Source organism: Nicotiana tabacum, chromosome 5, assembly GCF_000715075.1.
Source record: "Nicotiana tabacum cultivar K326 chromosome 5, ASM71507v2, whole genome shotgun sequence".
NCBI classification, from domain to species: domain Eukaryota; kingdom Viridiplantae; phylum Streptophyta; class Magnoliopsida; order Solanales; family Solanaceae; genus Nicotiana; species Nicotiana tabacum.
In genome coordinates, this window is record NC_134084.1 from 130,823,705 (window position 1) to 130,847,366 (window position 23,662).

The 23,662-nt window shown below is 36.2% G+C and overlaps 1 protein-coding gene across 2 annotated transcripts; it reads right to left on the minus strand.

Annotated features, from left to right (window-relative positions):
- Window positions 1-76: 76 nt before the first annotated feature.
- LOC107819811 (uncharacterized) lies at window positions 77-5,528 on the minus strand. Of its 2 annotated transcripts, none has more exons than XM_016645966.2 (4): window positions 5,028-5,528; window positions 1,721-1,760; window positions 1,299-1,601; window positions 77-1,011 (listed from the first exon to the last, which is right to left on the minus strand). In XM_016645966.2, exons 1-4 carry the CDS (start codon window positions 5,169-5,171, stop codon window positions 77-79), a joined length of 1,422 nt encoding a protein of 473 aa, XP_016501452.1. In that variant the 5' UTR covers window positions 5,172-5,528. The 2 variants fall into 2 exon arrangements, with proteins under 2 accessions (XP_016501452.1, XP_016501459.1); XM_016645973.2 differs by having other exon boundaries at window positions 1,299-1,598; window positions 5,028-5,521.
- Between the last annotated feature and the right edge of the window lie 18,134 nt (window positions 5,529-23,662).

Genomic DNA, 23,662 nt, shown 5'->3' on the forward strand with positions numbered 1-23,662 from the left:
CAGGTGCACTTATATCCTCGAGAATGCACAGATCATCATCATCCTCACTATGGCTTCTTTGAGGCAACAAGCTTCGCTAAGCTCCTCGATGAGTGGTTGTAGATAGGCGAGAACCAGTAAATTTTAAAGAACTGTGCTTTTGCCCCTTTTCTAACATTGCACAGCTGAACTGCTTCTTCATTGAAGTTGATGATAATGAGACAGGCAGTTCTCTACCCTTCACATCAGTGTGGTGATCCTGAGGAACCAGAATGATTTTTTCTAAAGAAGCTTTTTTGAAATTATCAAGGTGATGAGAAGACCTATCATACTGAAGTATATCATTTTCAACCTTTGGATAAACCATAAAATCGGTACTTGAAAAAGCAGTTGCAGGAGCAGGAACAAATGAATTTGAGAGCCCAGAAACTGTAGGTATATCAGCACCACCTATCAGTTCATTTTTGTCATTCCTTCTATGTAACTGGTGGTTTTGAATAAGGAAACTTGACCCACTGAAAGGCAAAGGCTGAGGAAACATCTTTTGCACCTTATTGCTGTCTCTTAACCTGGAGGACAAGATGCCATTATTTAATGATGTTTGGATACCACCACTACGATAGGCACTGAGCTCCCCAACACCAAAATTTGCAGTCATATAACACTCAGGAACCTGCTGAACTCCTTCACCTGTTCTTGTCCAATTCTCATATGCCATTGTATCTGAGTCTGCAATCCCAGTTGTATGGTCCAATTGTCCGTCCATTATATTTAGCATCTTATCATTGTGAGACAGCATTTCAAAATCAAGGTTATTTAGTGCAGCCGGCTTCGAGAAAGAATCTGCATGGAAAGTTTGTGGAAACTTGTCCCAACTTTCGGGCAAAGTATCAGAACTCTGACATAAACTGAACCCAGCGTAGGGTTCATCATTTGGAGATGCAGCTACTTCAATGCTTGATGTTTCTTCTGCAGCTAATGTTTCTGAGGTTCTCAACTTGTTCTCTATAGTTGATTGGCTTAGCAGCAACCCTAAAATGTCAATGACGTTTTTCGAAGCGATTAAAAACAAAAATGAATAAATAGAAAACTTACAACAGAAAAGGACCTCAGAGCAAAAATGAGAATAACAGAAATGCCTACTAAAAAGGTCAAGAAACATTCAGCGCAAGATTCTCGCTCTGGAGAACCAGTGGTATTAATGAGTTTCACATATTGTATAGCTGGTCCAAATTCTATCAATTATTGATATGATCAGTATTAGCAGCAAAGCTACAAGTGTCACAACTAGTCGACATCTGAAGGTTGAGTTTCCTTACTTTCTTGTTGGACATTAGATGAAGTACACCGAGAGAGATTATCCTTATGAGTGGACCAGTCATTGTCCTGACCAGGCCTCCGTTCAGTCAGGTTTCCACAGAAACTGTGTACCGGAGAGTCTATCCCTAATTGAAACTCAAGCTTCCCACCATCAACATTTGAATTCCCTGCAGAATCAGATGAACCATCTGAAACACCTGTCCTAGAATCTGAAGCTTCTGAGTTGGAAGAAGGGGAGACTCCAATGTGTCCAAGAAATTGACCCCCAGAAAATGAAGCTCTCTCCAAATCTGAATAACCTACTTAAAATAGCATAAACATCAAGAATCAAATATCACGATGAGTAATAAGCACCATAATCTCACACCAAGTTAGTAACAACATCAAATTCCATAAGTATCCAAGTCGGCAACCAGCTAACCTTGTCCCATGTCATTTGGCATAAAAACCTCTGGCATACTCTGCAAAAGGATACCCGAATATTAAAATCATTGACAAACTGGGTAAGCATTGTAAGACCAAACTGTTCACGTGATCCAATGACAGATCTACAATATGTATCTCCAGACCGAAGATTGAAAGCAAAGCACTTCGCAGTATATTCTTTACTTAACCTATATTGTGTTTTTACTTCGTGAAGCTGATGGCATAATTTCAATCATTAAGCTTTTTGTCATTAACAACGGAATTTAACTGACCTGACATCAATTTTAACCATCTACATTCAATGGACAATTTAAACAGTTTACGGGTCTAGGTCCAACACCTCTTGGTCTTGGACACAATAATGTAACCGACTGCTCAGTACTTAATCAACAAGCCATTCGAATTTACAAGGTGTAATGTCTAAAAATAAGAGTAATCCCATGAGTAAAGTTATTCATTTTGACAAGCCCATACTTAAAATATAGTACCAAACATCGATATTATGTATTACTGAACATTCACTGACTTCAAGTGTATCTAGTATTTCCATTTGTTCAATTTAGTCAAACACATCTACAAATTATTTCTGCCAACATGCCCTTTATTTATGAAAATTTGCAAATGTGATGTGTCTGTTTAAGTACCACAGATACTTCAAAAGAACCCCATCCACAGATACTGGAAAAGGCACAAGACATCCTTAATGCTTCTGACCATATTATTACCAACCATTGGTATCAAATTTCTCAGCATCTAACAGCTTAGGAGTATTCTTTCAAACAGTCTAATGTGTTAAAGAAATTTAGCAAGGTTTTACCTAGTATTCAAAGAAATCACACGTTAGTATCCTTAATATTTCAAGATTCAGCTAACCAAATTACTTCAGTAGCTCTTAGTTCACCCAACCTAATTAGCTCCACAATGGGCCATCCCAATCCCAATCAGACTCAACAGTTACAAGTCTCGACTTGAAAATGGGACAACAGATACCAAGCCTGAATCTATCAACTAAAAAGGTTCTGTATTTCATTGATAAGTCTTCTAATATTAATTTCTTGCAATAATCACACAGTAGACCCAGTTTTCCCAAAGAGCAATTAATCTCATCCTAAAGGTCAATTAAGGACCACTGGCAAAAAACGTGAGGTAGGTACCTTATTAGAAGCATCTATAATTATGACTCAGAGTCTGCACATGCTATCTGTTACATAGGGAAATGTTATATTGATTATACAGAATATTTCAAGGTATTCCATAGGCCATTTTATAATATTATATACTTACAACAACTAGGCCTCATTCCCAAACAAGTTGGGGTTGACTATATGAATCCTCACTGACCATGTTACTCCATATAGACTCATCTCAAGCCAATATTATCGAAAATAAAAATAACAACAATAATAATAATAATAATAAAGTACTACAATAAAATTAAAAAATTACTTAAATCATCGTATGTAACAAACGATTACTACACCTATTTTATCCCAACCAGAGAGAGAGAGAGACCAAGACTCCCGTAGAAGAAGTCCATCTTGTATATTGTTAATACTCAATTCAATAAAAGTCTCTCTCTTCCTTTCTCTTTTCACAGAGCGTCGCTAAAAGGCCCACTAGTAAAAGAAGCTATTCAATCAGGCATCACAGAAGTGTGAAAATATGCAGTCTTATAATACAAGTGGCCTTGAAATATTTGATAGTTATGGACCTTCAACTAGCATAATCATAGTGTTTTGACATTTACAGTTTTCATGTTACCACCATGCTACCTTGAACGACACAACAAAAAGAACAAGGGTCACCTCCATAGCCATGCATCTCCAGTAACTACAGAACCTAGTTAATTACCACAACTCGCAAGCTCATGAGTCATGATCCTACGCAGCAAGATATCATGAAAATAAGATGCAATTAGATTTTTTTCAAGATGACACTAGCTGAAATTTGCAAGATAAAAACTGACATTTCGCTGTTCACGTCTAAAAGTGCTAAATTCTTTTATTTGAAAGTCTTTTCACGAGATTATTCTTTATTCAAGATGTTGAATTTTTTATTTCTTCTAAAATTATCTTATAATGTGAGGCAGGTATATGAGATTCCATTACAAACATATAAATATTCTTTCAGTTCAATGACTATCTATCGAGGTTATATAATATATTTTCTATTTCACGGGCAGTAAAGCCAATTTTACTGGACCTCTATCCAGCAACTTAATGCGACACGGCAAGGTCGAACAGCTTAGCTAAACTCTCCCATGTGAAGAAAATGATTGGCACTGACAACATTATGACGTACTCACTCTGTTCCAGTTTATGTGAAAGTGTTTGACTAAGCACTGAGTTAAGATAAATAAAGGGAAGACTTTTGACACATAAACTAAATATATGCAAAGTACCAATATCGCTCGTACTACCAATAATTAAATGAGTCAGTTGGGAGTTCCACATGTCTTTACATTTTCTCTCTCTTAGTAAATGAATGAGCTTTTATATCGAGTGAGACCAAACAAGTCATGTCATTAAGCGTAAATGGAGACGCAACTCTTAAAATAGTTTCCAAATAGAGAAAGATGTTATTCTTTTCGGAACAGACTAAAAGGAATGTCAGTAATGTCAGACGTAATAGAGAGCGTAATAAATAAAGATCAACAAATGTATCCAACTTAAATGGAAAATCTCCGAATTGTACAATCATCTAATCTAAAAGCTTAAACATTAAACTACTAAAAGTAAACACTCAATTATTCATTTAATTCTTACAAAATTTTCTTTCAAAGCAAAATCTAGAGAGTTTAAGTTCCACGCGCTTACAGCGTAAAAAATATTTACACAATTCGGTACTTAAAAATAATTGTAGGTAACTTTAGTCAATAAGCATTGCTCATTAGTCTAACATAAATGGCTAGTAACATTCATTAGACTGTAAGTTTATATAACTTAAATTTCAATCCAAATCAAACCCAAATTTTGAATCCCTATACAATAATCTTATTTACATATATATACGCACACACACCAAAAGAAAAGTTTAAGAGGTGCATGTCCAGTTCCGACTGAATCGAGAATTACCCACTAACAAAATTATTACTAAATGATCATGCTCAATTCACAGTAAAACCCTGATTTACCAAAAAGATTTAACTTATATATACTGATACCGTAAAGATTTTGTATACTACCTGTGAAATTTAACCTGTACTAGCAGATTGGTTACCATCTTTACCAGATTACCAAGACTTGATTGTGTAAAGATTTTTTACACTGTCAATGCATACAAAGAATTCATTGAAAATTTACCGGCAGAGAAGGATCGGGGTCCTCGTCAATAATTTTCCATATATCGTCAATATCCATGCTTAGCTCATCAAAATTCATCCCAAATTCGACCGCGGAATCCTCCGATGGTAACGAATACTGCGATGACTGGTCCGTCATCATCATCGCAATAATATCACTAGAATTCTCACCAAATCCAATCAATCAATCAATCAATCAAATAATGAAACCCTAATCCAGCAACAAAAAAAAAGCCTAGAAATTCACGAGTCCTCTGAGATTCCAATACGCTGTCGTTTCATCAACCCAAAAGGATCACAAAATTTTCACCACACCAACTCTGTGTGTGTGTGTGTGTGTGAAGATAAATCTACGATTGGATTTTTCTTCTGGCAAAGAAGGTTCGTAGAGGTTTCAAAATACGCGACTTTTGATTTGGCCACTTTTTTTTTTTTGCCCTTTTTAATATGTGTGTGTTTTTTCTCGTGAGGTTTTTGGGGGAATTTGTGTTGAATTGGGGATGATGTGGTGTTTTATGACTTTCTTTTTATAATAATTTATAATTTAAAATAAATAAAATAAAATAAAAAACAATTTCCTAATTTGGTTTGGACTTTGGATATAGGAGGACGAATCCAAATGGAATAGGAAATGGTTTTATTAAACGTAAGGCGCGCGTTTTGTCAGTTCAACTTCAGCTGTCTTCTCTTCTTTTTTAAAAGCCACATGTCCATTTCGGATTCTAACTAGTACTAATATTGTTCTTTTTGTCTAAATTTATGTGACGGTATTTGGTAGTACAGTTTAAGATATTCACTTTGAATATTAGTTATGTTAAATATTTAACGGTCATTTCTATATGTCGTTTAAGATTCTTGACACACTTATTAATCGTAAGATGTATCTTACTAAATTATTCTTATCTCTTTCTTAAATGAGTAATTTAATTAATGATCATAGTCTTTGGGTATCTTACATAAATGAGTAACTAATAACTATATGTCCTCTTGGGGCAGTAGGAATTGAATTGCAACAACAATATACCTCGTGTAATTTTACAAGTGAAGTTTGGGAAGGGTAGTGTGTATGTCGATCTTACCCCTACCTTGTAAAGGTGGAAAGGTTATTTCCGATAGACCTTCTGATATATCATAATCTCAACAGTTTTGAAAAAGAAAAATAGTAGAGAAGTTACGGAAAAGAAGCATTTAAAAATATTAAAGAAGAAAAAAGTAGCTAATGTTTTCTTAATTTAATAAAGTGGTCAATATTTTAGACCATTTTGTTTGGTTTTTTTTTGGCTAAGGAGACAAATGAAAAAGGACCAAAGGAGTATATTAGTGATTGTATTTGATAGTGCAGTTTAAAATATTCAATTTGAATATTAATTATGTTAAATATTCAACGGTCATTTTTATATATCGTTTAAGATTCTTGACACATTTATTAATCATAAGATGTATCTGACTAGAATACTCTTAACTCTTTCTTAAATGAGTAATTAATGATCACAGTCTTACGGGGAATCTTCCTTAAATGAGTAACTAATAACTATATGTCTTCTTGAGGTAGTAGGAATGGGATTGCAACAACAATATACCTAATATAATATCACAAGTGGAGTTTGAAAATAGTAGTGAGTACGTCGACCTTATCCCTATCTTGTGAAGGTAGAGAAGTTGTCTCTGATAGACCCTCGAATATAGCATAATCTCAACAGTTTTTGAAAGGAAATATAATAGCAGAGAAGTCACGGAAAAAGAAACATTGACAAGAAGAAAAAAGTAGAAATATTGAAGAAGAAAAAAGTAGTTAATGTTTTCTTAATTTAATAAAGTGGTAAATATTTTAGAACACCTTTTTTGATTTTTTGGCTAAGGCGACAAATGAAAAAGGACCAAGGGAATATATTAGTGACGTTATTTGATAGAGCAGTTTAAAATATTCACTTTGAATATTAATTATTTCAAATATTTAACAGTTATTTTTATATATCGTTTAAGATTCTTGACACATTTATTAATCATAAGATTTATATGACTAAATTACTCTTATCTCTTTCTTAAATGAGTAATTAATGGCCATGGTCTTACCGGGAATCTTCTATAAATGAGTAACTAATAATGTTCTTTTTGTTATGGATGCTCCAGTTGATGAAGTTATGGTTGATCAACAACCAATTTCTGCACAGGTAACTACTTTGAATGCTCCTGAAACCTCTCTTAGAAGATCTACAAGGGAGAAGCAAAAATCCATGCGCTATCCTCCTGAAGAGTATGTACTTTTGGCTGACATGGGAGAACTGATAATTATGATGAATCCATACAAGATACTCACAAAGATCAGTGGATCGAAGCGATGGAAGATGAGATGAAGTCACTCCATGAGAATGGCACATATGAGTTAGTGAAATTGCCGAAAGGTAAGAGAGCTTTATCTAACAAATGGATATTCAGAATAAAGCAAGATAACCATACCTCTGCGCCTAGATACAAGGCGAGGTTAGTTGCTAAAGGTTTTGGCCAGAAGAAGGGAGTTGACTTTGATGAAATTTTCTCCCCTGTTGTGAAGATGTCTTCTATTCGTGTGGTTCTAGGCTTAGCTGCAAGTCTAGATTTAGAGGTTGAGCAGATGGATGTCAAGACTGCTTTTCTCCATGGTGATTTAGATGAGGATATTTATATGGAGCAACCTGAGGGCTTTATAATTAAGGGGGAAAAAAATTATGTCTGCAAATTGAAAAAGAGCCTGTATGGATTGAAACAAGCTCCAAGACAATGGTATTTGAAGTTTGAATCTGTCATAGAAGAACAAGTGGTATCAGAGCCAGCTTCGAGCGAGGTTCAAGACAGGTTCATCTTGGCGGGTTCAGTTCTAGCCACAACATCTTATTTTGTGATAATTAGAGTGTTATTTGTCTCACCAAGCACTCCACTTTTCATTCTAAGACCAAACATATAAATAGAAAGTATCATTGGATAAGAATGGCCAATGGAAGCTCACCAAGGTATCGTTAGTAGTAGCTCGGGGAGTAAAGTCTGGTCAATTATATGTGACACAAGGCTCTATTCTTAATGACTCCATAAATCTGGTGGAAAGTGATACTTTATCAGAATTGTGGCACTGAAGACTGAGTCATATGAGCGAGAGGGGGATTACGTGTTTGGCTAAGAAAAGTTTGCTTTCTGGAGTGAAACAAGCAAAGCTGAAAAAGTGTATCCATTGTTTAGCTAGCAAACAGAAAAAGGTTTCCTTTCATAGCCATCCTCCCTCAAGAAAGCCCGATTTATTGGAGCTAGTACACTCTGATTTGTGTGGTCCCTTTAAAGTAAAGTCAAAAGGTGGTGCACTTTACTTTGTGACCTTCATTGATGATCATTCTCGTAAGCTCTGGGTGTATCCTTTGAAATCTAAAGATCAAACACTTAGCGTGTTTAAGGAATTTCAGGCCTTAGCTGAGAGACAGACGGAGAAGAAATTAAAATGTATTCGTATTGACAATGGTGGTGAATATTATGGTCCCTTTGATAACTATTGCAAGGAAAAAGGAATTCGTCATCAGAAAACTCCGCCCAAGACACCTCAATTGAATGGTTTGGCAGAGAGGATAAATAGAACTCTAGTTGAGAGAGTTAGATGCTTACTTTCAGAGGCTAAACTTCCAAATACATTTTGGGCGGAAGCACTTAACACTGTTGCCTATGTTATCAATTTGTCTCATGCAGTTGCTTTGGATGGTGATGTCCCAGACATAGTTTGGTTTGCCAAAGATGTTTCTTATAATCACCTGAGAGTTTTTGGGTGTAAAGCTTGTGTGCATGTTCCTAAAGATGAGAGATCGAAAATGGATGTCAAAACTAAGTAGTGCATATTTATTGGTTATGGTCAAGATGAGTTTGGGTATCGTTTTTATGATCCAGTTGACAATAAAATTATTAGAAGTCGTGATGAAATATTCTTTGAAGACCAAACTATTGAAGATATTGACAAAGTCGAGAAGATAAATTCTCAGAGTAATGAGAGCTTAGTTGATATTGATCCAGTTTCAATTGCTAAGGCACCTATTGCACATGAAGGAACCCAAGACAATGATGGAGATAGTGATCAAGATCAAAATGATCATCATGGTGTAGATGTTATGGATGCTCCAGTTGATGAAGTTGTGGTTGATCAGCAACCAATTCCTGCACAGGTAACTACTTCGAATGCTCCTGAAACCTCTCTTAGAAGATCTACAAGGGAGAAGCAAAAATCCATGCGCTATCCTCCTGAAGAGTATGTACTTTTGACTGACATGGGAGAACCTGAGAATTATGATGAAGCCATACAAGATACTCACAAAGATCAGTAGATCGAAGCGATGGAAGATGAGATGAAGTCACTCCATGAGAGTGGCATATATGAGTTAGTGAAATTGCCGAAAGGTAAGAGAGCTTTATCTAACAAATGGATATTCAGAATAAAGCAAGATAACCATACCTATGCGCCTAGATACAAGGCGAGGTTAGTTGCTAAAGGTCTTGGCCAGAAGAAGGGAGTTGACTTTGATGAAATTTTCTCCCATGTTGTGAAGATGTCTTCTATTCGTGTGGTTCTAGGCTTGGCTGCAAGTCTAGATTTAGAGATTGAGCAGATGGATGTGAAGACTGCTTTTCTCCATGGTGATTTAGATGAGGATATTTATATGGAGTAACCTGAGGGCTTTATAACTAAGGGAAAAGAAAATTATATCTGTAAATTGAAAAGGAGCCTGTATTGATTGAAACAAGCTCCAAGGCAATGGTATTTGAAGTTTGAATCTGTCATAGAAGAACAAGTGGTATCAGAGCCAGCTTCGAGCGAGGTTCAAGACAGGTTCATCTTGACGGGTTCAGTTCTAGCCACAACATATTTGACGATAATCGTGTTTTTTTCTGAGAAATTTGACCGGTGTGCTACGCACGTTGAGACAAACTTTGTGGTGGAGATTTGGAGATGCAACGTGTTGAAGGCTATGTGAAGAAGGTGGATCAAGTTTATTTTGTCAGAAAATTCAGGCCAAGGGGGAGAATTGTTAGGTGTTTGCCATAATTTTCTTACCATATTTGATTTTCTTATTTGTTGAAGGAAAGGGCAATATAATTACCTTAATTGGGTTTTCCTTTTTGTAGAAGGAAATTATAATTCTCCTATACTTGGCTAGTCCTTTTTCTTGTAGGAAAATGTTTGGAGTTCTATAAATTGAAGATCTGTCCTTCTCATTCAGTAGCATCCACAATGTAGTCATAGAGGCTTGAGAGTAGTGTTTAGGGGGAGAACTTTACGGGACAAGTGTTAGTGTGTCACTTGTGTTTGCCTCTTCGTGAGGTTGTTCTCTCGATATTTTGTATTCTCTTTCTATTATAGTGGATTGCTCATTTCCGTTGTGGACGTAGGTCAGTTGACCCAACCACGTTAAATGTTTGTGTCTCTTTTGGTATATTTCTCCTTTGTTGTATGATTTATCGTCGTTCAAGGTTTGTTTTGCTAGCTTCCGCATGACACCTGATTTTTTCGGACCTAACAAGGTGTTATGCGTTTTTGAGGTAGTAGGAATTGAATTACATCAAGAATATACCTAGTGTAATTCCATAAGTGGAGTTCGGGAAGAGTAACGCGTACGTCAACACTACCCCTACCTTGTGAACGTAAAGATGTTATTTCGATAAATCCTCGGGTATAGCATAATCACAACACTTTTAAAACAGAAAGCAGTAGTAATGCAACATGAAAAAATGAGCATCGACCAGAAAAAAGTAAAAGTTGAATTGAAGAAGAAAAGTAGTTACCGTTTTCTTAATTTAATAAAGTGGTAAATGCAGTATATTAATGCAGTATATTAATGCAACAAAGTTCTTTTTTGGCAAATGCAACAAATGAAAAGGATCAGGGCAGTATATTAATGTTCGTTGAAGTAATTAATATAGCGATGATTTAAAAGCTAGTCTAATACAGAAAATATCGTAACTAAGTTCAAAAGTTTTGAATAATTTAATTGATTCAGATTTTTGAGAGTTGCGAAAGTTATATAAAGATAAAATGGTATTCGATATCGGTTCTCTAATTCTTTTTGAAGTAATTAATAATGAAACTGAAATTCCGTATTGAAAGAAGTTTTTAGATTTAAACTCATAATATTACTTTCTTAATTTTATTTATATGATAACTTTTGATTGCATATAAGGTATAAAATATTTATTTGGACTTATTTGTTACATTAGTGATAATGGGAAGAAAATAGTAAAGTACTAGTTGAAAAAATAGTTTAATAAAGAAAATATTACATCAAAGTTTAAACTTAATGAATTTGAATTGGAATTTTGAGAAACAAAGGAATCTCTTTCGAAAAAAGAAAAGTAATCATGGTATTAATTGAAACATAACTTATTTGTGTTGAATAGTATTTTGGAAAAATAATAATTAAATTCAACAAGAAAAATAGTGTACTAATCCTTTTTCTCGAAAAAGACAAAAGATGCCTCTAGGTAACATACTGTAAGAGAGTAATTAATTACTTTCCTTATTTGGTAATTGAGTAAAAGTTAAGGTAAAGATACCATTGAATATCATCCATTTGTGTTGAACGGATAAGCAAAGTTACACATAAATCTTAGTGGGCGTTTGGACACAAGAATTGTAAAATTCTTGAAGAAAAAAAAAAATTCGGAATCAGAACGTGGTTCTTTAGGACAAGTAGCACCTTAATAGGTGTAAAAAAAAAGATGACGTTTTTATATATAGCGCTATACATTAACGTTAAGTGTGTCGTTAATGTATAGCGCCCAGTATTTGGGCGATACCTGGCGCTATACATATTTTATAAAAATCGGTCGTCTTCTTCAAGACGACGATTCTGCTTCATCTTCCTCAATATTTAACATTTTCTTCTTCTTGGTCCCCCACTCCCATACTTGCTGCCCCACCATTTTAAAAAAAAAATTCTTGGGTCCCCCGTCACATAAAAGATGAAGAACGTAGGTCCCACATTAGAGTAGAGCTTAGTATTATTGTTGATTCACACTTCCGGAGTCAAAATTTCATTTTATTTGCTTTCCGAAAATTCTAAATCGAGGTATTTCGGTTTATTTTAAGTTGAAACTTTTATAATAATGCATATTATTTGATTTGTATGTGTTCTATTTCAGTTTGTGTTTTTTTCTTCTCGAAATTAGTATGTTAAATTTATCTGGGGTTAATATTAGTGTTTTATAAAAAAAAAAATTGTCAAATAAATTTGTCTGTTAATATCCTGATTTATATATGTATGTTTTCATGCCGTTTTGTGTTTTATTTGCAATTAAATTTATTTGTTGTTTATGTTTAGTTTAAATTATTTTTTAGCGTAGTAAAATCTAGACCCTTTTAGCATAGTAAAATATAGACTCTTTTAGCGTAGTAAAATTTAGAGCCTTGTAGCGTAGTAATATGTAGTATTTTAGCTTAGAATTCCTTTTCTTTAAGTATCTTATACTGGTAGTTAAAAATGCAAACTTTGTACAATTAAGTTAATAATTGTATCAACACACATAATTACTAATGTTAATTTGGTGCCATTGAGCCTCAAAATCTCGAACCCATATGTATATATATATAATTTGTACAATTAAGTTATTAAAAAATATGAATTTAAATTATAAAACAAACACATAATTATTAATGATAGTTTGGTGCCACTAGGCCTCAAAATATCGAACCCGGAACCCCCACATATATATATAATTTGTACAATTAAATTATTAAAAAATATGAATTTAAATTATAAAATAAATACATAATTATTAATGATAGTTTGGTGCCGCTAGGCCTCAAAATATCGAGCCCAGAACCAATAGGTACATATATATATATATATATATATATATATATATATATATATATATATATAATTTGTACAATTAAGTTATTAAAAAATATGAATTTAAATTATAAAACAAACACATAATTATTAATGATAGTTTGGTGCTACTGGGATTCAAATATCGAGCCTGGAACCCATAGGTATAATTTTTGTATAACACTAAAAATTGTGTATCTCAAAAAATTAATATTTAATATACAGAATAAAATACAATTAATGTTGTTTTAATTTACAGTTGACGACATGGACGCGACTATACATCCAGGCCCTCGGATGTTGGATCTATTAGCCCTACAGCCCCAGCATAGATCCGAGTATATATGGGACGGACAGTTGCTTACGCAGACTTTCCGGGCTAGGAGAGTGGATCTCTTATGGGAGTTTTTGAATCCTCCCCGCGTTCTACATCCCCGCATGGTCCATTACCTGGAGGAGATGAGATTATATAGGATTATTAGGATTGGCCGGATACAGCTCGACTATGGCTTTGATCACGACCTTGATTGAGCGGTGGCGACCGGAGATGCACACTTTTCATCTGCCCATCGGCGAGGCCACCGTCACACTTCAGGACACTGAGATTTTATATGGTCTGTCCGCTGATGGCTTGCCACTTTTACTGCCTGCTATCATGAGATATTATTCGCGGCAGTCTTATTGGGATATGCTGCACATGCTCACGGGTTTCAGGCTGGAGGATGAGACTGTAGCGTCTGGGTCTAGTCGTATGCAGTTGGTCCCCATTAGAGACCACCTGGAGCAGATCCACCATACTATCACCGACGAGTCAGCTGAGGTGGATGTACATCGATATACGAGGCTGTTGTTGCTCCTTCTATTTGGGGGGGGGGGTCTTGTTCCCGAACACTTCGGGGAACCTAGTGAGCCTCCGTTTTCTACATCATATTGGCCGGTTCGAGGATACAACCATCTACAGCTGGGGTGGTGTTGTCATCTCATATTTGTACAGACAAATGTGCGGGGCTTGTATCGGCACACAAAGAAACGCTGGTGGCTTTCTGCCGCTTCTACAGGTGACAACATATTCAAATAATATGTCCATTAGTTACAATTCTACGTAGTTATAGTTAATCTTATACTTTACGTCAACTTTGTATGTTAGGTTTGGGTCTGGGAGCGATTTCTATAGTTTCAGCTACTTCTACCACAGCTACCGGCTAATGTAGAAATTCTGTATCTCCCTCTAGCCTGTAGGTGGGTTATATGTTGTACTCTTGCACGAGAGTATGATACCCATCATAATCTGCCCCTCTGGAGGGATGTGTTGGATCTGTTGGAGGACGCACAGGTGAATATCTAACTAAACTTACATGTTATAGATTAACTTAGTGTTGCACATACTAACGGTTTGTGTTCTTATTTGATAGTTCATCTGGACGCCGTACAACGATGAGGTGATAGGTACCCTGCCAGCGTATTGCACGTTCGGCCGACATATTTGGAGGGCTTCTGTCCCGCTCATATGCCACGATATTGTCGAGCATCATGCCTCTGAGCGGGTATTTCGTCAGTTTGGCCTGCCGCAACCTATACCGAGTCCGTCTGCATGGCTTGCTTTACATTATGAGAGGGATGATCGGTCCAGGGCAGACGATATATTTATGGCATGGCTTGACGAGCAGTTGGGTACTTGGGACAAGCAAGGGGACTTGACCCCACCTCCGCAACACTTTTCTATTCAACGTTATATGGCATGGTATCGTACTATTTCCCGACTTTTTATCAGGAAACCAGTTCATCAGGCACACGATCGGTACGTCCCATATGCCGGGAGACACGAGGCCCTGGTATTTTTTCTGTTATTATTAATTATATACCTGTAATTTAGTGCCAAATATGTAGTTTATATTTTTTACTTTGTGTAGGCGATTGGATTGCATACCGTCTATCCTATGGGACAGCAGATGCAGAGTCATGTCCACGATCCTGTGGCCATGCAGGAGTATAGTCGTCGATTCATGGATATGGCTGCCTAGACACTGCAGCGAGCCCGATCGGATCAGCGTTTGGCACACGAGGCTGATTATATGGACCCAACGCAGTACCATCGAGGTCGTGGTATCCCACGAACTGGTGGTGGCCGACGAGCTGGTGGTGCCGGACGACGTGGTCGTGGGCGGAGAGGAGGTGGTCCCCAGCAAGGGGGCGTTGAGGCTCCTGCTGATGATGTTGCTGCTGATATGGCAGGTGGCATGCATGAGACGGACATGCCGTCTTACAGCCTTGGAATTTATCGCACTCCAGTGCCATCGCAGGTGACCCTATCGGGTCAATTTTTTATCACGGGCTCGGATATTCAAGGAGTGGATTGGGGTAGATACTTCTCAGGCCCGTCTACCACTGATGAGGAGCGACCAACCCGAGATTTTTATAGTGGGCACCGACTGAGTTATGGCTCCACATCACATGCGCAGGTATGAGTTTATTAGTATTGAATTTGAGTTTGTTTTAACTGTAACTTATTTATTTTCTTTAACTTTATTAATTTCATTTTTAAGGCTTCATGCGATGCTGCGACAGATGACTACATTCAGGATCTAGACATGATAACGGTAAGACAATATAAATTGTTGTGAATTGTTATATAGTTTTTTATACTAAGTTTCATATTATTATGTAGCCTTCTACTGGACATGACAGCACCACCGATACATGTCATCCTACGCTGCATCCGGCTATAAGGAGATGACTTGATGATGATGATCCTGATAGCGCACCCGGGCGGGAGGGGATGCGACTCAGGGCAGCGGCTGCATTGAGACACACCGGATGCGGGACACATTGATTCTGCCTTCCTTTTTTTTATTTGGTGCAAAATAAGATTTTTGTATACATTAACCACAATATTTAATCGAATATGCCCATTACTTTTTTTAGTTCCCCGTTCGTTTGATAGTTTCATATAACAACACAAACACTTAAACTTAACTTCCACTTCAATTAAAATAAAATTTAGTAAAACAAACAAGGAAAACATTACTACAGCACAAACACAAGCACAAACACAAACATAACAGACCAACATAATAAAAATACATGAAATATGAAAAATACACTAAACACATACATGCTAATGTTTAGCCAAGGTTGTCATTTATTCTCCGCTCCAACCACTTAAATCGTTCTTCCAGTTGTTCTTTTTCTTCTTCTACCTCTTTCAGTTTCGCCTTCACCTCTGCAAGTTCCCGTTTATATTTTTTTTACGTTCCTTTTGTGCTTCACAATTTCATTGTGTTTTCCATTTTTCTTCTCCCACCTCCTTCAGTTTCTCTCTCAAGTCTGCAATAATTCTATTGCTTTCTTTTTCATGTTCCCGTTGTCTTAAACACACATTATGAAGATACTGCAGTTGTTCTCTGTAGCATTCCTGATAACATGGTTCATCAACCCATTCCTCAAAATCACAAATAGGTTCATCGGGAACCTTGTAAAACTGGTTCATATAGTGCCAGTAGCGGCATCCAACTTCACCACCGTCCCAACAATTTTGCATAAAGCATTCTTTTCCACACTTACACTTTGGTGGACGAAGAGGTTGAGCCATTTGTGAAATATTTGCTTTTAGTAAAAAAAAGATACTTTTAATGAAATATTTGCTTTTAGTAAATTTTGAGCACACAAAATAACTACAATGATCCCGTTATTTATAGGCGAGACAACACACACATAACGTAGTGTTCAACCACGCTAAATACATAACGTACTTTCTAATGGCACTATATTTTGCGTGTTAAATATCATGATGTTGACAAGACAACTTTATGTCAGCTGATCAGCTTTTTCAGTTCGACAAGACAACACACACATAACGTAGTGTTCAACCGTGCTAAATACATAACGTACTATCTAATGGCTCTATATTTTGCGTGTTAAATATCATGATGTTGACAAGATAACTTTATGTCAACTGGTCAGTTTTTTCAGTTCGACAAGACAACACACACATAACATAGTGTTCAACCGCGCTAAATACATAATGTACTATCTAATGGGAAAGTACAAATCATAATTAACAAGTATAATTTTATTTCATAAATCTTGCAACATAGACATAACAACTAATTATTACAACATCAACTCATGGGTAGTTAGGTACACTAGAAGAACACCCACCACGAGTTTGATTAGTTTTGCCACCCAAACCAGCTGAAGGACATTTATGACGGTCGTGTCCTGTTTGCGAGCATATACCACATTTGCACGCATAAACGGTATCACTAACATCCATTTGGTTCCGTATACGCATTCTCTTCTGCACCTGTATTTTACGCAAATAGGACTTGTTACACACCATTTTAAATAGTTCTGGAGGCTAATAATGCTCAGCACCCACTGGCTGTAACTAACCACTATATGTGTTTAGGTACTTGAAAATACTATATTGTTGATCAACATAGTTGGTCTCCGCATAACCAACACGTTGAAAATACTTGATGGCATGTGAGCAAGGCATGTGGTAAATGGACCATTTTCCATAGGAGCATAACCTTGCTGATTCATTTATAGTATGTACATTATTACCTCGATTATTATGGATAGCAGTGCGAACTTCAAAAACACCTCTTTCGTTATCATACTGCAAAAATGAATACCAATGTGCTCGCCGTCTGTATTTCTCAAATCTCTGCATCGACACTGACATAAATTCAACACCCTTTTCTATCAATTTCGTTGCAATTGCAGACCGTTCAACAAACCTCTCCGACATCTGCTTGAACGGCATACGCACCATGGTTGTGACGGGCAATCCTCTTGCCGACTTTAATAACCCGTTGAAGGACTCTATCACGTTTGTAGTAAGAATTCCCCATCGTCTGCCACCATCCGCATGCAAAGTCCACTTTTTCGGGTGATGTCGCATTAACCAACAATAGGTTGCCTCATCTTCTTGCCTGACAGAATCCATATGCCTCCGGAATTTATGTTATTGGTGGTTTGTTGTTGCCATCCACATCAAATCTTGTTGATCCTTGTTGGGATGTACCTTCTGGAAATTGGCCTTAAAGTACCTCACACAGTAATGGTGGTATGCATAAGGTTCTTGCAATGCAGGCAAGTTATCCACATAACTTAATATACCACTGTCGCACCTCCTTTTTACCGCGCCCGGGGGGCGCGTGGGGAGTTTTCTCCAATTAAAGGACAGTCGAAACGAGATTTATTTAATTATTTCAGAGTCGCCACCTGGGAATTTTAAGGCGTCCCAAGTCACCAATTTTAATCCCTGAATCGAGGAGAATATGACTCTGTTTATTATTCTGCGAACCAGAAATCCTGAGTAAGGAATTCTGTTAATCCGGAAGAAGGTGTTAGGCATTTCCGAATTCCGTGGTTCTAGCACGGTCGCTTAACTGTTTTTATTATTGGCTTAATTATCTTGATTTTACTAAATACGTTTTTATTGCATGATTTTATTACCGCTTTTTACTTATTGTTTACGATTATAGGGACGAATTACGCGCACGTATATTCGTATTATATACTTTTTATAATTACCGAGGATCGTGCCATGCATACGTGTACACAATAAATTTGTCCATGTTATAGTTTTTATAAAATATATATTCGAAAAAAAAAAATCAGGAACATCATCACCCCTTTTGTTTAGATAATGAACTGCACACCTCGGGTTATATGAAATTATTTAACACCTTTGGAAAAATCTTTTTCTTCAATATTCGCTCGAAATTGCGCGTACGCATAATCCGAGTTTGCTTTTTAAAATATAATCAGGGTACGCGAACGCATCCCTAATTGCGCAAAATACTTGTAATGGTATTATGGATTTTTCACAAATTGTTTATTATATTCATACATTTTTTATGTGAAAATCATGAGAACTCCCATTTTAGAGGCCTTTGAATTCTTTGAAAAGAATTCACAATCTATTAAAGGTTGCCCGTCGATAATTTCCGAGTATAAATTATATTCATTCCAACTATTCAAATTCAAAGAACAGAATAAAAATATGATTAATGCTATTTTTTGACAAATATAACATATATATGCCAAAGAATGAATTGTATATGAAACTGAAAATGAATTATAAAGGAAAGAATATTTTTCAAGAACTTTTATTATTATTAATTAGTGCAAGTTCTATTCCTAATTACCATTGATATAAAGTTTTGCAATTTGTGTTCGCACATCTCATCTTATTCTCATATACTTGTTTTGATCCAATAGGCGAAATTAATTTAATTAATTATGCCTATGATTGAGTTATATATATAATCAAACCCATTTGATTCTAAATCTATGTGAATTATTACAACTATTAACTTTCACATCGTATAAGTTCCTAAACCCTTTTATTATTAAGAAAGAGAACAAGTCTAATTGACTTAATAAAATGATATTGCATGCAATATTACTTACCATATTTGACATCGTTAACATAACGGATTATACTAACTCGTCTTTCAACTATAGATTAGGAACACAACCAATGTTATGCCAAAAGATAGCTAATTGCAACCAATCATCATCTAGCTTTAAACAACAACTAATTAACTAACAAAATAAACTAATAACATATTTTCTTTGACATTTTCATATTATGCTATACCTATCTAATAATACCGTAAAGTGTAAATAAAGCCAACTTTCTGCCATGCTTCCTATTTACATTATTACAAATTTCAGCATGGATAACATTATTACAAAGTGAAAAAAATAAGACAATCAACTTGCAGCCATCAAGTCGAACTCACTACTGGCTATCCAACATGAAATCAAAGTTGAAACTTAAATGTTTAAACTTAAACGATAGGAGGCAATATTACAATTTAAAATTTCATTTATTTGTCATGTTGAATCTCTTTCCAATATAAAGTTTAAGAGATATGTACCTGAAAATGAAGGTAGAAGGAGTAAATTTCAGCAGTTGCAGCAGTAATAAATTCAGCAGAATATGCCAAATAATTCAGCAGATTTGAGCAACAAACAGGATCCGGGGAACCCAAATGAACAGTGACGATATTTTTAAAAGACACTGTAGATTTTAACTGAACAATGGAATCAAATAAAGTTGAACAGATTCAACAAAAGAACAATATTTCAGATTTCAGTTTCTTTTCAGTTTCAAATTCCCATTTTTCTGATTTTTCTGTTTCTGCTGATGTATCTGTGTGTGTGTGTGTGACTGTTCTCTTTGTTTCTTTTCTGTTTCTTCTTCCTCTTCAGATTCCGAAAAAAATTTGATTTTTCTGCTTGATTTTCCACACTCAAATTTGACTTTTCACTCTCTTAAAATCTGCTAAGTCAGATTTTCTTTTGAACTACTGATTTTCTCTCTTTCCTTTCTTTTCTGTCTGAAAAGGTTCCTAAATCAGATTTTTTCTTCTTCTCTTCTCCTAAAATCTCTCAAACTCTCTTCAAGTCCCCCCTATTAAGCTGTCCAGCTCCCTGTATTTATACAGGGCTGGTCCTATACTTTTAAGTGCTTCTTGGACCCCTTTATTCTTTTTAAAAAAGAGAAAGTTCCACTACAAACTACTTTTTAATACTTTATATGATCCTATCCTGATTTTAAGCAGCCCTATTACCCATTGTTTCCCATTAGTATCTTAAATTATAGCCATTACATTCCACTTCCAGCACACTAGCACTAACACTGTTTTTTACTGTTTCATTCCTAGAAATGCCCTGAAATCCTACTATTATTACTGCCCATTAATACAAGATCAAAATCTATTATGAAACAGATTTAAAAATCTGTTCAAACCTAATTATCAACCTGATTTAAAACAGCTAATACCAATTCTCTTAAGTTCCTAACACAGTTGTATCTACCCAACAATTGTGAAATTGAATTTACCTAACATCTCAACAACATCACACAGAATTCAACAGAACAATTCAAACTAAATTTGAAATATGTATGAATGCAGGGGCATTGTCAGTATACTGACACTGCCTGAAACCAATTGCTCAGAAATTAATACTCAAATGTTTGATAAACTTTCTGACTTATTAAACAAGAACCAACTAATTAGCAAGGACTAACTAACTGATTACAACAACATGATAATAGTCAATCAAAACAGGTGAGCAGGTTATTACAATGTATTATCATAAACGGGGATTCATAATGTAACTATCGACGAACTTAATCGAGTCGATTACACACATTGTAAACAAACATAACCAACAGAAACATTTCACTTTAGGAATCAAGTAGACGGGTAGGGGACAATATAACAAAATTGACTAAAAAAATATGAAAAATTAAACAGACTAATGAAAACAAACATAGAATACACATAGAATGCACATAAGAAACAGAAATTACCTCTGAACCTTTAAATTCAACTGAACTCAACTCGACTTGGATTTGGACTTTGTTTGAAATCAAACAGACCTTAGTCGAAGTATTTTCCACTGAAAATACTTCGACTAAGGTCGATTAAACCTCAATCTTTATTCAATCTGGACAGAATCCAAAAGTCTGGTATTTTTAGGGTTCTTGAAAGTTCGATTTGGGATTTACTCATTTCTGGTTAGATTCGAGGGAAACCAAAGATGTTCTAGGCACGAGGGAGGTCAGGGGGTAACTGGTGTGAGTTTGAAGTAGGTTGGGATAAGGTCAGGTTGTACTCGAATCTTCAAATGAAGATTCGAGTAGTTCCAGTATGATTCGAACCATGCAACTAACAGATCCTTGGTGAAGGAATTTAGGAGAAACTGTGGTGTTATTTTGGAGGTCATCGGAGAAGATAAGGTTTTCAGGCCAACCTTCGATTTAAGATTCGAAGAGTTGGGGCCTGATTCGAAGGAAACCAATGTTAGATCTGTGTAGAGGATGTTCAGGGGATTCTAGGGTGTTAATTTGGTGACCGGCGGCGTTGATGCCGCCGGGTTTCAGGCGGTGGGATCCTAGGGCGGCTAGGGTTAGGAGTGGGGGTTTGGGGACGATGATGAATAGTAAGGAAGGGGGGTGTTTAGTTAGGGGGTCGGGGTAGGGGTCTGGAACTTATATAGGGGAGGGGTGGATTGATCTTGTCCGTCCGATCAAGTAAGATTCACGGTCAGGATCATCTCACTTAACCAAACGACGTCGTTTGGTTTAACGTTGGGGTCGGACTGAATCGGGTCAATGGGTCGGGTTACGGGTTACGGGTAAGGGTAGGGGATATCAGCTGTTGGATTGATTTAATCCAACGGTCCTTGATGGAGTGTGACCAAACGTCGTCGTTTGGATTTACTCCTGAGTTGGACCGGACAGGTTGGTTTGGATTGGGCTGTGAGGGGGGAATTAATTCGATTTGGGCCTGGATTTTAATCCAGGTCCGATTTGGTGTATATGTATTATTTTTTATTTATTTTTTTTCATTTTTTTCTAATTAGATTTCTAATTTTAATTATAAAACAATTTTAACTTCACAAAATATATTAATTATTCTATAACAATTATTTAACACATAGACAAAACATCAATCACACAGTGGAATATTTAAAATAGAACTATTGCATATTTTTGTGATTTTATTTAAATTATCTTTTAAATGCATAATTAAATCCTATATGCATGCAATATGTATTTTATTTTATTTTTTCATTTTATTATGACAATGTAAACACTTACGGACATAACACAAGTATTTAACACCACGCAAATTCAAAAATTATACTGTAAAAGAAATTTATTTTATTTTTTGATTTATTTTGGAGTAGTTTTTCGTAAGGCAAAAATCACGTGCTCACAGCTGCCCCTCTTTGTGCGTAAACTCGAAGAGTTTTCGTGCAAAGATAAAGTGAGCGGATACGAGCGATTTTTGCCCGTTCGAATACTCCGTGGGAAGCATTTTTAGAAAGATTTGACCGAACCTCTGCTTTAAAGGTTTCCTACATATCCTTGGCTATAAAGGAATCAGGTCAATGTAGTTCGGGAATTTTGGGTAGCTGGGACTACCGTGGGACTGTGATGTTACTGCTGCTTCGTGCTGTTTTTACTGCTTGCTGACCTCCTTATTACACCTTACTTTAAAGGAAATACAAAAAGCTAAACTAGACTATGGTACATGAATTATAAAAAAAATCTTATCTAGGTCATGCCCTTGCGTTTCTTGTTGTCTTGATATCTTGGTGACTCTTGGGCATTTGGCTTATTCCGTATTCCTTTTCATTGTGTCCCGTATTTTCTTTTGGGACTCTTGTTGTTTCTTGCCGGGGATTTTGTTGGACTCCTCTGCTTTATTGATTCTAAGTGTGCTCCTTTTCATATGAGCGGGCTTTTGATTTCAACACTTCAATTGCATTCCCTCGTTCTTCAGGTGGGTGCCTTGACTGCTTCTTTTCTTTCTTCATCCTCATTCTCCAGGTGGACGCCTTGACTTCTTTTTTTTCTTCATCCTCATTCTCCAGGTGGACGCCTGACTTCTTTAATTCTCATCCTCATTATCCAGGTGGACGCCTGACTTCTTCTTTTCTTATCCTCATTCTCCAGGTGGACGCCTGACTTCTTCTTCTCTCATCCTCATTCTCCAGATGGACGCCTGACTTCTTCTTTCCTCATCCTCATTCTCCAGGTGGACGCCTGACTTTTTTTTTCTTTGTCCTCATTCTCCAGGTGGACGCCTGACTTCTTTAATTCTTCGTCCTCATTCTCCAAGTGGACGCCTGACTTCTTTAATTCTTCGTCCTCATTCTCCAGGTGGACGCCTGACTTCTTTAATTCTTTGTCCTCATTCTCCAGGTGGACGCCTGACTTCTTTAATTCTTTGTCCTCATTCTCCAGGTGGACGCCTGACTTCTTTAA